Raw genomic sequence first — 13,574 nt, forward strand, 5'->3', positions numbered from 1 at the left:
ACAGAATCTATTTCATCAACAGTGTACCTGAAATACACAAATGCAATGTGATTAAAAAACGTTGATAACCACTGAGTGCATAGAACAAATCTGATTAACATATCTCATCAATTGCTTTTGTCATAGATTTTGTAAATTGTAAAGACACTTTGTGGACACCGTGTATAATACCTGCGCACAGTGTATTTCCCACATTTATTCTCTATTCTTTATTCTTTATTTGGATCCCCATTACGTCTCAGACAGTGGCCGCCAATCTTCCTGTGGCCCACGCAAAAACAGCAACGATAAAAACAAGCGGTAATTAAAATCACACTCCATCAGCAACACAAAAAGACTGAAACAAGCCGAATGTAAAGATCAGTAAACAGGTGAAATAACTCTACAACCCTACAATGAAAACACAAAACCAAAATGTAAAATCAGCAACTGCAAAAGGCAAAAAAATAAAAACAAAATTCGGAGACCACAATAATATCTGTAAGAAAGTCGTCAGATTTTGCTTTAGTAACTTTCCGAAAGAAGGTAAGTAGGCTGCACTTGTGATAGAAATTTTAAAAAAGAAAAAAAAAAAAGATGGATATATAGTTCAGACGGTGGCAGAGAGAGATGGCAGAGGAGCGACACCAGAAAGAGAGACAATGATGGGGAGGAGAGAAGTGGCTGGTCAGACTGGCCCTCCGCAGCCCGACTGTCTGCCTGTAATTGCTCCCATGGCTCACCTTGTCAGAACAACAAGAGCGCGGAGAAGGACAGGAAGCACAATGGCCGCTCGCTATCTCTCTTCTCTCTATCTCTTCCAACTTGAAAACGTCAAAGCCTGCTCTGTTCTTTCTATTATGTTTCTGTTTTTATCTCGCCGGCTCTCAGCCTCTGCACACAGCTGAGTGGCCTTGAACGCAGCGTGCGCCGTTGAGCGTTTTAGATGCGGCAGGTATTTGTGCTTTCAGAGACTCTTATCTGCCTTGAATTCCTCATATCCTCATATTTTCTGTATTTAGTGCGTTTGACTTAGACTTTCGATTTCCCTGAGGAAATTAATCAAGTACACATTCTAATCATCTCCATGGTGGGGAAGCTAATGAATAATCGGTCGTTCATTTCAGATTATTTGTAACTTTTTTTCTCTCTCAACACAACTACAGATTTTGATTTGATGGTGTGACTGGATGATGAATAAACCTCATAATGGATCCCTTGTCCCACTGCCTACTTTATATATCAGTGCATCTTCACTATCTTCTCCTTTTCTTGTTTCTTTATCTTTTGTTTGCTTTACTTATGAACAACTTTGTAAACTTCGCCTTTGAAAAGTGCTATGCAAATATAATGACCATGATACTATGCAAAACTTATTGTTGGCTCTAAATTCGTTGAACCCTCCTGTTCGCTTCAGATTTACCAACTCCAGTATCTTAAACCTCATGAAAAGCATTATAATAAAAATTGTTACCCAAGTTTATGTGTCTTGTTGACTATCTAAATAGCCCCTTACATAAAACATAACCTAAGTTCTTGTGGAAATCAGGTTTATCTCCCCCAAATGTCACATTAACTATCAGTGGTTGTGGTGCTACTACAGGTGTGCTGATGTTAGGTGAGGGCTCTAAAAAAATTTGAGACAAGTCAATTTTCTTTGGATGATTATAAATGGCATGTTATAGCTCCTCAGTGTCATCCAAATCAGCTAAAGCAAATGTATGTAAAGCCTAGAAACACCTACAGCTACAAAATGTGTTCAGGACATTGAAAATAAATGTTAATTTCATTTTTACCCACTTGTCCCCACTAAATTAGGAAAAGCCAAGAATATAAGTTAATCGTGTATTTAGAGTTGTTAAACACTGAATTGGGTCAAATTGACCCCTAAGATAACAGGAGGGTTAATTATGAAAAAAATGCATGAAGTAATTTAAAGCAGCCCAGTTAAGGCAATTAAAGAGTACCTAAACCCCAAAACCAAATATCTGTGTGGCCCAACCTCAAATGGTGGAAACATAGAAATTTAAAAGATATAGAATGGAAATTGAACTGTTTGGTCATTTGACCAGCTCAAAAGAAAATAGTGATTGTTGTTAATTGTTATGGCAACACACACATCAGTGGGGTCGTAAAGTCCAATGTAAAATCCATCCGTAAAGTTCGTCCTCTGTAAAGTCCGTAAAATCCTCAATGATTTGATTGGAATGGGAATGTCCTGTTCAATCTCAATGGGTGAAAAGTAAGGTGCCTGGTCTTTGGTGGCAGGTACCTTTCACCATTAGAGGTCAGGCTTCACAAACATTTGGCTTTGGGGATTAGTTGCTCTTTAATTTTTTGGATTCCTGTGACTGATATTTTTGGACGTTTTTACTTTTTTGTTACACTTTTCCCCCCAAATCCACCCATCCATCCAAAGTTAGATTCAAGCCTGTGCAGTCAGTGCATCATCACTTAAGCCAGACTTTATTTGGTAGATAATCTCTAAATTCATCCAGTCGTTTGAAATGATGGGTTCAAACTGGTGTTGCCGGCCAGTATGGTGAGTCCAGTATGGTGACATAACTGTCCTATAGACTTATTTTAAAATTTCTTCATAAATACTCTTAAAAATAAATTACAGGGCATTTTTTGCGTAACATCACAAAAAAAAAAAAAAAAATCGTGGACCACAGCATAGCTGAAAATAAAATCAGAAAAAATGACTAATAAATGACCTTTAAACAAGCTGTGAGTGGATAAGTCTGCCAAGAGATTTAATGCTCCTGTTTGAGCTTTACTCAAATGCCAGATAACCTGGACTCTGCTTGTCAGTCACTGATCATGCTCAGAAAACCCTTTTTTTTTTTTTTTCATTCTTGGCAAGCCTGAGACAACAGCGATACATGGTCCAACAATGAGCTTGGCTGCAGCAGCCAGGACGACCTTGTATAAAAATGAGACAGGATGTTCAATCTAAGATGGGAAAATCAAGATGGATTTAGTTTTTTGTTTTGTTTTGTTGTTTTTTTTAACCAATAGAGGGAAATTGGATTTTCCTTTCCTCTGACATTTGAGATAAGATAGGACATGCAGTTAGAATGTAATTCAATCAAGTGATTCCTGTATTTCAAAAAGGGGGAGAGGTGATGTATATATATATATATATATATATATATATATATATATATATGTATTCACTTCTGCTGATATTGATAGGGAGACAGTGATTGAAATGTGCTCTCCTTTGAGGTGCTGCTTGATCCGGGATCTGAGACAAGAAGTAGAGCAGAACAGGAGCCATCTGTTTCATACCAGATATCCCTCACACAGCGGCAGTGTGTGTCTCTCTGTCCGTCGCTGTGTCCGCAGCCTTGACGTGTGTGTGTCTGTCCAACGGCCTTGTCTGTCTGAGTGTCCCATATGGCAGCTGACACAAGGGGCCTCTTTGCAGTGACAAACGACTGAGACAAGGGTCGTCTTTGAGGGCTCTGAGACAGCAGCCCGACCTGACCAGGACTGTGTTTGTGCTTCAGTGGAGCGTAAAGAGAGGCGTGCAGCACCGTCCAGCCGTGTGCCACTCTGATTTACAAAGATTCTGTGTGTCAACTGCATCCTCTTCCTGCCTGTTCACTCTGATAACTCGTGTTCCTCCTTACATGAAAAAGACAAATCCAGCTGAGGCTTGTGCTGAACACAATGGCTTAAACTGATTCATCATTTAACAATGACAGCCAGCAACACTGACCCTTGACCCTGTGTGTGTGAACGTCTGTGTGTGCATCTGCTTGTGTGTGTGTTTGTGTGTGTGTGTGTGTGTGTGTGTGTGTGTGTGCCAAGGCTCTAGTATCTGGAAAACACATCTGACTAGCTCATTTAAACAGAAGCCAATGTTTAAGAATAAGATGTCTGTGAATATCTGCCAATACAAGCTGGCACTATTACAATAGAAGCAGTGTGTACATTTGCGTGTGTGTGTATGTGTGTGTGTGAATAAGCTTAAAACTCTTTGAAAATGCTTCCCACAGTGTTTGATGACAGACTACGAGCAAGCTGCCGCTGATTGTTGGCTTGTTATGAGAAGATGGAGGGAGAGGACAGAGGAGGGGGGTGAAGGGAGCAGCGAGGTGGCAAAAGAGAGCGAAAGCTGGAGCAGCGATGAGAGGAGGAGGAGGTGAAGGACAGGAACAATGCAGCAAGGACGAAGGACTGACGGAGGTGAGAGCAGGGGAAGGGGACAGAGGGGGTGCCAGGTTGAAAAATCTCACCTCTGGAGCCTAAACATTTACTTTTCGAGCTGCCTTTGGGCAAGGCATTTGTCATTTGTCTCTGATCGGTCAGTATTCTATGGGTGAAATGAATGGGGTTTTCCTGGTTCCTTCAAAATAAAAGCCTATTACATTAGAAGATTTGTTTGTATATAATTAAACAGAAAAAAAAATCTTTTTTTGTTCATCTTTTTTTTATTGTCAGTTTCATGCTAGAATGATTTTAGTCACAAATTTATCAGGCAAACCCGGTCACAGTGTTAGCTTTTTGCTACCAAAATAATCTGTTTTGGTTAGAGAGCCACAGCAGGATTCAGTGGATCCAGTCTCATTTCAGAGAGAAACCTGGACTGCCATCATAGTTCTAGCGTTTAAAAGCCTTGACAAGCCTTTAGCCCTTTGAAATCTGAAATCTGAGTGAATTGGCTTGATTTCTTTCAAAAACACGAGGAAAAAAAAGGCAATGAGCAACTTAATAAGAAGTGACCCGAAAATTAGAAAATCAATAAAGAGAAAAGAAAAGAAAAAAGACAAAACAAACGAACAAGGAACTTAAGCAACCAAAAAAGGCTGTGACAGTGATGTTTTTGTGAAAACGCCATATATTTTCCCCATTAATAAAATGTGTTTGATGCTTTGAGTTTCATATCTGGGCAAAGGTTTGCGCTCAATGTTTTGTCTGAATTCTGAAGTCTTTCAAGAAGTGCATTAATGAGAAAAACGGAGTAAAAGTGATTATCCCTCTTTAATCTTTCTTATTAAATCTGTGCTGATCACAAAGGAGGAGATGAAGATGAAGAAAAGCAGACAAGCAAGAAAAGGGTTTTTCAGCTCTGAGACAATGAAGGTGAGGATTGTGCACAAGATCCTGGGTTGATTGATGTGCATAAATCTTTTCAACACCCCCTTCTTTGTTAAGACAGGGGTGTTGAAAGTCTTCATTTGACTGATTCTCTTCTAACAAACATCTCTCACTAAAGCATGAGCCCAAACATGAGTCAGACGGTGAAAAAAGTCGATCAACTGCAAAAAGTTCTCGACAAGTTTGAAATCTTTAAAAGAGCCAACATGAAAAGCAGCGAGTTATCCAAAGTGCTACCGGGACTGTCAGTGTATTACTCAGTGTATATATATATATAAATATATATATATATATATATAAAATACGTTTTATGAAGACATATTTTTATGTGGCTGACCCCAGTGGGAACTGCTACAGCCCCCATGTACAAACACATTACCATCTCTGTTTTCATAACAACTGCACTCTCAGTGTAGCGGAGGAGATCTGATGCTGTTGCGCCGGCGGAAACACCGAAAAAAAAAAAAAAAAAAAAAGCATCAACCTCTTGCTCTCGCACTATTTCAATTCCTGCGTCCCTGCTGTGTCCTCCCTCCCTCACTCCACAACAGCACGCAGCGCACAGAGTATAAACCTACAGCTGAAGGTAAATCAATAGTTCTCCTATTGTTTCCTTGGAAAGTTGTGTGACAGTGTGTGTGTGTGTGTGTATGCATAACGGCGTGCCGGTGTGGGTGTGTATCCGAGAGGAGAAAGCGGGTATAAACATTCGCTACAATCGATGTGCCGTTAGTCATCCATATAACAGCGAACAATACAGTGAACAGGAGGCTGTGCACGGTTCCAACCAGAGCAATAATTAGCTCCAACCTGACAAAACAGTGAGGGTCTTCTGTGGAGGCGGCAGGTTGCAGCAAAGCTTTTATCAGAAGTCGAAGTGGAGGTAATAATGGGATAATTGTTTTGGACGAGAGCTGCCTCTCCCATTGGTACCTGCGCCGGGCTCCTAACTGCTGCTGGCGCTGTGCGTGTTCCAGTTGGCAGCCGCCACGCTGTCATGTGGTGGGTGTATGCGTGTGTGTGTGTGTGTGTGTGTGTGTACGTTTCACTACGCGTATGTGTGTGGATAGGGTTTGTGCTGGCATTTGTTGTGAGCGCTTGTGCGTCTGTTGGAGTGGGTGCCTGTGTGTGGGTTTGAAGTGTGTGTGTGTGTGTGTGTGTGCATCTCTGTGTATGTGTGGCATGAGAGAGAGAGAGACGGCCAAATACACCATGTTTTACTGAGCCAGCCAGCCGCCTAGCGGGGCAACACGAATTAGAGCTGGCCGTCCAATCCTGCCTTCATCAAGGCTCCACTCCTCCAGCTCTCCATTGCCACCCCACTGCAACAATCAAATCCTTCTGCTCTCCTCTCCCCAGCGTCCTCACTCTGTCACATAGTTTTCATGGCATTTGAGAAGGAGAACAGACGGTGTGCAACCAAAGTTGTGCCCTAGGTTTCAACCCGGAATGTTCCCCCACTGTTCCCAATTCTTCAAAGGCAGAATCAGCAGGATTTGTCGGCTGTGGTTTGTAAACACAACATTGGAAGCTGGCCCCTCCTCCCTGGCTCGGCTGCCAGCTAGAATGGCGACGGAACGAAATGGCCGCCAAAAATGTAATATCCCCATCCTAGAACAAAAATTTGGCCCACCAGCACCTACCTGTCTAGGGCCAACACCACTCTTCATCCTCATCCTCTCCCTCAGTGCTCGCCAACCCCAGAGTTGTGGAACAAGCTTTGTCCGCTTGCCTCGCTATATTTCCTTATTTCTGTGGCCAGCATCTGTGATTTTCATAGCTTCCTATTGGATGTCATGATATCGATCTTGCACTGCACACTGTTATTGGCTGGGAGCAACACACCCATTGCCAAAAGGCCGACGCCCAGAAGAAAGAAATCGAAAATCCAGGCAGAGGGGCCCTGCACATACACACACACCACCACACACTTCTAGTGGCACATAGGGGATGATTGAGAGGGATTATTTTTGAATAAGACTAAATTGTTTTGTTTTGTTTTGTTTTTTTAGGAAAATCCTTCTCATTCTTCATTCTTCCTTTAAGCCATCGGCTGTCTTTCTTGACACTTTTCTAACTATACGGCTCATCATGTCTCCCTCCTGAGTCTCCTGAAATCTCCAGGGTGTTTTTTTTTTCTTTCTTGTTTTTGTTTTTGTTTTTTGTTTTTTTTAAATCATGTAGCCTGCTCTACTTCGTGACATGCAGCGAGACACAGGAGCATGTAGTCTGTCTTTGTTTTAGCTAGGTAATGAGGGGGGGGGGAACATGCCCCGCTCGATTCAGTGGTACAACAAAACAAGTACAAGGAATAGACTGCATGGCGCTCAGGTCTTCTGGGAGTAATCAGAAAGACAGAGAGGGAGAGAGAGAGAGAGATGAAGAGCAAGGGGAGAGGGAGGGAAAGGAAATGGGAGGGGTGTGTTAGCATTGGCACACAGACTCTGCTCTGATGGGAGAAATCTTTGAGATACAGGGAGGGATGAAGGGATGGATGGAGAGACAGGGAGAGAGGGAGGAGGGGATGTCAGGGGGAGCAGCAGGGAGCTTGGTAGAAAGGGATTGGTGAGAAAACATCATCAGATGTATCTGCTCTCACGCCCTCCTCCCCCCTTGATTGCCTTTACAAATAAGACCCAAAATAAGGATGACTTGTAACTGCACATTTGAAATTCCACATAACTTGCTTTTCCACATCCTTTCTCCACTTTTCCTTGGCTCTTATTTTGAAGTTTAAACCCTAGCACTGCTATCTTGAACGGCAATTCCACATTCATGCAAATATAGCCAGGGCGCGGTGACGTTCACCCCTGCACCCCTTATGCTCCTTATTGTTTGTTATGTTGATGTGGTAGAAGTTGGGGTTTATTGTCCTCTTGCACTCGACTTACATCACCCTGAATGAGAGCATGAGCTAAATGCTTACAATGTGATGTGTTAATGTCATAAATGAAATTAAAACTGTGTTGCACTGCACTTCAAAGTAAGGCACTTGAAAAAGGGAACCGATGTGGTAAGCGAAAAAGGCAAGGGGGGAGGGGGGGAGAATAGAGAGACAGGGAGGGATGGAGAGACGGAGAAAAGGGTGGAGGGTGAAGGGAGGTGAGCAGGGAGCAAGGCAGCGAGGGAGGGCAGATTAGAGAGCATTTTACACTCTGAGCGCTTCATCCATCAACACAATCTGCAAAGCTTTGAGGAGAGAAGAGATGTGCAAGCTTTTCATCCAGAAATGTTTGCTCGACACTGCGCCACACAGCGCTCTCTCTCTCTCTCTCCCTCTGTGTGTGTGTGTGTGTGTGTGTGTGTGTGTGTGCAGACATGCATGTGTGCCTGCAGAATCAGCTCTGTCAGTCAAGCACAGCAAGCGGTTCAGTTGAGCACCCAAAGCCAAGCAACATAGCACAAATCACACGAGCTGACATGCATTTCCACCTAACAAAAGCTGATAGCACGCCAAACTACACACAACTGCTGCAGGCTGTGACACACAGGGCGACGATTTGGACAACTCCGACGAGCGACAGCAAGTTGGCTCGGCACGGCTGCTTTAATTACACAAGAACATGTTGTTTCATGGAAATATTTAAATAGATTTCCGATGCCGTGTCCCACTTTGTTGCCCGTCGCTGGAAGTGTTACCCATCCGCGCTGCCCCCAAAACTGCAAAGCGTATTAGAAGCTGAAATAGGCTAACACACACACACACACAGAGACACAAAGACACAAAAAAACAAAAAACAGTTTTCCCATGATCAAAAATCCTCCGCTCCGTACAAACAAATGAATCAAAGATAAGCTGTTCCAGATTAATTTATTATTGCAGCATTCAAAGCGACTTCTGGATTCAGATAAGGGGTCAGCTCTTGGGTTTCAATCAATGCACTCCTTCTCCTCTGTCCTCTTAATTTTTGTTTCAAATGCTGAGAAGAAGATTGACTATACTTCAATACTATTATTCAAAGAGAACAAATGACTGTTGCATGTAAAGCTTCACATGAAAATCTGATTCCAAACTTTTGTCGCAAAAGCCAACACTGTATCAGCCTAAAAGAATGATGTTCTTGATTTATATGATCTGGAAATAAGCACACAGTTTATAGAAATGAATACAACTGGAAATATCTGTTTTTTCCAAATGAACCCATCCGTGTTTGATGTATTTCCTGTCTTTTATATCCTGTTTATGAATACATGTGAAATCAATAAGAGACCACAAGTCTCACATGGGTTCACTTGGTCTGTCTCTTGCATCAGGAAAGCAGATGCTCTGATATTTTGTCTACATAAAGGTCTCCTGTGCTGCTTTTCTACTCTTGCTGACTTTTCCTATTGTATTTTTTTTTTTTTTTTTTTTTTTTTGAAAACACAGCGGCTCATCTCCAAGTGGTAGACTGCCAGAAGAGGCCGGCATGATGCTGTTTTTCAACTCCGCCCTGGCAGCAAGCACTGGGGATCTGACTCTCCATCTCAGTATAATAGCGTGTCAGTAGTGTGTGTGTGTGTGTGTGTGCGTGTCTGTGTAATAACTGACCTGTCTCTTCAAGACAGACTTCACAGCCACTTTTGGTGTCAAATATCTAATTCTGTTCTCGTCTGCTTTAAGTGACCTTTAATGCCACCACTGCACCTCTCATTTGCACACCCACTCTCACACACACACACACACACACACACGCACACTCAACATCACATGCATCCTCTCTCTCTCTCTCTCTCTAACTCTGTCAGGGTTGCCATGGAAGGAGGTTTTCTTTGCTACCATGACAACATGAGTTCTATTTGGTCTCCAATAATGACGACGGAAGAACAGAACAGACAGTGCCTGGATGAAGTAGATGTTTTTGGAATGGTGACTCTGTGATTCACATACTCACACACACACACACACACACACACACACACACACACACACACACACACTGCTGAGGTCCCTCTCCTACGCTTGCCAGGAAAGTGTGTGTGCTTGTGCATGATTGTCCATATGTGTGCGTACTATTTATGTCTGCACAGGACGATTCTATTATTACCAGTGCTTCCAGTTGTTTGTGTGTCCACCTCTGCTTGCATCTGTATGCCCGGAGCATTTACTTAGCGATCTGTCTGAGTCAATTACAGGTGCATTTCTGATTTAAACTGGCAGCCAAACCTGGTCACATTGTTACGATTTGGTAAGCCAAAGGGGGGTAAAGTCAGATAACTAGAGTATAATTAGAGCCACAATGACAAAAATGACCCCCAAACCACATGCAGCAATTACCAAACAGCAGCTCAGACTGTTTAGATACTGAGACTTTCAGGTCCTTGGAAGGTTATTTAGCAAGCCATTATTCTTTTATCTATTCAGTCACCAGTGTCCATGAATTATGAATTCATCAAACAAAACACTTTGCACTGTGGGAAAGCCATTCATTGATCAGTTGATGCCCTTACCTTAAGTCTCTCAGACACTCCATCAGTAAAGCTGATGGTGAACTCCTCCACCTTGGGAACCTTCAGCCTCTTCTTCTCTGTCTGGTACTCCGTACGGGTTTTCACCACCACCTGGAGAGGAGAGAAGCCCAGCAGCTTAATACTCAGGTATACGGGTGAGGATGGACGCACGATACTGAAAGAGGAAAAGGCAGAGGAATGAGCGCTATGCAGTCCTACCAACAGAGAAGGAGAGGGATATGATGGCATATCACGGACGCGTGAACTCATGGGTTTCATGCTGACCTGGAAGGGGCACAGGGCAAACACGGGTCTCAGAACTAAAATGATTCCCAACGTCCTGCATTTACAAAATTGATCCTACAGGAAACACTGGTGCCAGGCATCTGTCAGAGGTCTAATATGAGCTGCACTACCATGAATCAAGGCCCCAAATTAGAGGCGAAACCGCTGTGCTCTGTAACAGCAGCCAGAGGAATAAAGGGCCGCGTAGTGCAGCCCTGCCCCAAAACTGTCAATCCAACGGTCCTCAAGCAAACAGGTTCAGAGCTGAGGCCAAAATGCACTGGTCAGGATGAAAGGGATGCAGGGAGAAGAGACAGAGTGCGAAAAAGAAAAAAAGAGAGAGAGCTAGAGATAGAGACAGACAGGGAGGAATGGACTCAGAAACAGAGATCGCAAGTAGACTCTGTTGGGCTGGCTAAATCATCAATCATATATAGAAAACTCTCACATGTACCAATAGATTTCTCTTTTTTTATTTGTTTAGACTTTTCCCTGAATTATGGAAGGTTTCTGGTGCAAATCCTGGAGAAGCTGCGAAAATCTGGCTGGGAAAAGTGAATGGGAAACTTTTTCCCTGTGCTTTTCCTCAACAACTGCTGTCAAGGTGCCCTTCAGCGAGGCACTAACCCCCAGTGGCTCCAGTGGAGCTGCTGGGCGGCCAGCAGCAGAAAATCGTGGTTGTGTTGTGCATGAATGTGTGTCGCTGTTTGAGTGTGAAGCAGGGTGTTGTTGAAAGGCAAAATGCACGCTGTTAAAAAAACATCTCCATTTTATCAAGTCGTTTAGTGTCACATGCAATGTTAAAATCTTGTTTTTTCCACTTTAGAACTGCAGTGTTCCAAAAAATCCTGATTCAGACGGGCCAAATTTATGACGTCAAAAACTTTAGAAAGCAGTCCCATCAGCCAACGAGGTGGCACTTTCCATATCATTACCACCAGCCCCACCAGTCGCTTGAGTGTTTTATTTTCAAAAAATCAACAAGGCCAACTTGAAATGGTTGCTTCATATGAACATTAATTAGCCTAACTAGGAAATTTGCTGGGGGAAAAAAAATCATGGATATATTCACAAATACAACTTATGAGCAGGTGTGCAAGCAAGTGAGAGGCTGGGTGGGAGCAATTTGCATAGATGCACACACTCTAAATGAAGGTCAAGTGTAGAGATATATCTAAGCCATTTTAAGGCATGAAGTGATGATTTTTCATGGAAAAATGCAAAATATGTAATAGTGATGAACAATATTGGTTGGTTCATTTTTTTAGTGTGTGTTCTTGTTTTCAGGGGTTTAATCAGTGCCTGGAGGGCGTCTTTCAAAAATGCTTTTGTGCATATTTGTATTGTGACAACCTCTCAAAATCATCTATACTTTTATCAGTCACTCACTCACATAAGTTACACAATAAATAGCAACAGGAATCTTTCACAAGTTTTTTATGTTTACACTGAATGTACAAAATATGAGGAGCATTTTCCTGAAATTGAGTTACAACCTGTTGTGCACGATCCACATCTCAGCTCTCTCAAAGCTTAAAACCCCTTCTTTCATCCAAATCTCCTCTATGACTGGATTTAATGACTGAAATCAGTAAGTCACAATGGCTTTTACCTGGATTCCCTCAGCAAGAAAAGAGTAAACGTCCCTGCTATTTTGTGCGCCCTCTACATGCATGTGCAGAGGCAGAGAACAAAAGAAGACCCATCGAGAGCATGTGTATGAGAAGGCAGAAGAGAGGTAGATGGAGTGAAAGGGATGTCTCCAATGTCCTTGTAATCCTAATTGTGCTGCTTCAGAGCAACACTGAGTCACTTTGAGAGAAAGACAAAAACGCTGCGCTCACAAACGGGCTCCACTATCTGAATAACAAAGCTGTCACTTGGCTTCATGAAGCTCTTATCTAAGCATTGAAGGCCGCAGTAGGTGCACTGCAGACAGTGCAGTTGATTGGACCCCCGAGGCTCCGGCGCCTCATGGGTTCCAATGCGGCACCGCCACATTTCAAACTTGTCATAGTCATAAATAATGTCTCAATTTTGCCTCGTTTTGCCATTCTCAGACTCATTTCACGATTACGCTGCTCAGGGCCTCTGGGTTCAAACGCACCATGGCAGCGCTTTATGTTGCTTTGTTATTTTGTGCACCCTGCTACACCGCTCACTCTTGTATTTCATATTACCTAATAAAGAGGCCATCAATCAAAGTTGCCTCATTTAAACAGCCATTTGCCAATCAATAAAGTTACTGAATGTAGCACCTCAAGCACTGATTGGCCACGTTCCTCTGACAAATCTTGCTTTTATGACCAATGAAATTTTTCTCAATTAAGCTTGATGCGAAATGCATTACATATGCGATGTAGGCCCGAAACACTGCAGATAGAAGGAGGGAAAACGTAATCACAATTCACCCTGTAATTATTCAAGTACTTACAGCAGCACAGCCTCATTTTTTTTCTCTGCTGCAATTTCCTGTGAGAATCTATTTGTGGACACTCCACAGCAGTCATAACTAGTTAATGTAAAGGGAGAATGATGTCGTGGCACATTTGCATTCAGGTTTTGGGCCTGAAGTCACTGGAGAGAGAGGGGCGTATTTTTTTTTTAATATGGTGTTAACTTGCTGAGTTAATATGACCTTTTAAAATCTCTACCCAGAGTCACTTCTAGATCTGTAGCAGGCATCATGGAATAAAATCCATCCACTTGCATCTGTGTTTTGCATGTGGAGGAGTACATATCTAAAATTACAATCGCTAAATGTAAACAAT

The 13,574-nt window shown here is 42.6% G+C and overlaps 1 protein-coding gene across 1 annotated transcript in view; it reads right to left on the bottom strand.

Annotated features, from left to right (window-relative positions):
- Positions 1-13,574, bottom strand: part of nsg2 (neuronal vesicle trafficking associated 2) — a 40,357-nt gene that overhangs the window by 19,122 nt on the left and 7,661 nt on the right. Inside the window, exon 3 of the mRNA XM_030069707.1 lies at positions 10,519-10,629. Coding sequence (XP_029925567.1) covers positions 10,519-10,629 — 111 coding nt within the window. The remainder of the gene's footprint in view (positions 1-10,518; positions 10,630-13,574) is intronic.

The sequence above is a fragment of the Myripristis murdjan genome, chromosome 14, assembly GCF_902150065.1.
Source record: "Myripristis murdjan chromosome 14, fMyrMur1.1, whole genome shotgun sequence".
NCBI lineage: Eukaryota > Metazoa > Chordata > Actinopteri > Holocentriformes > Holocentridae > Myripristis > Myripristis murdjan.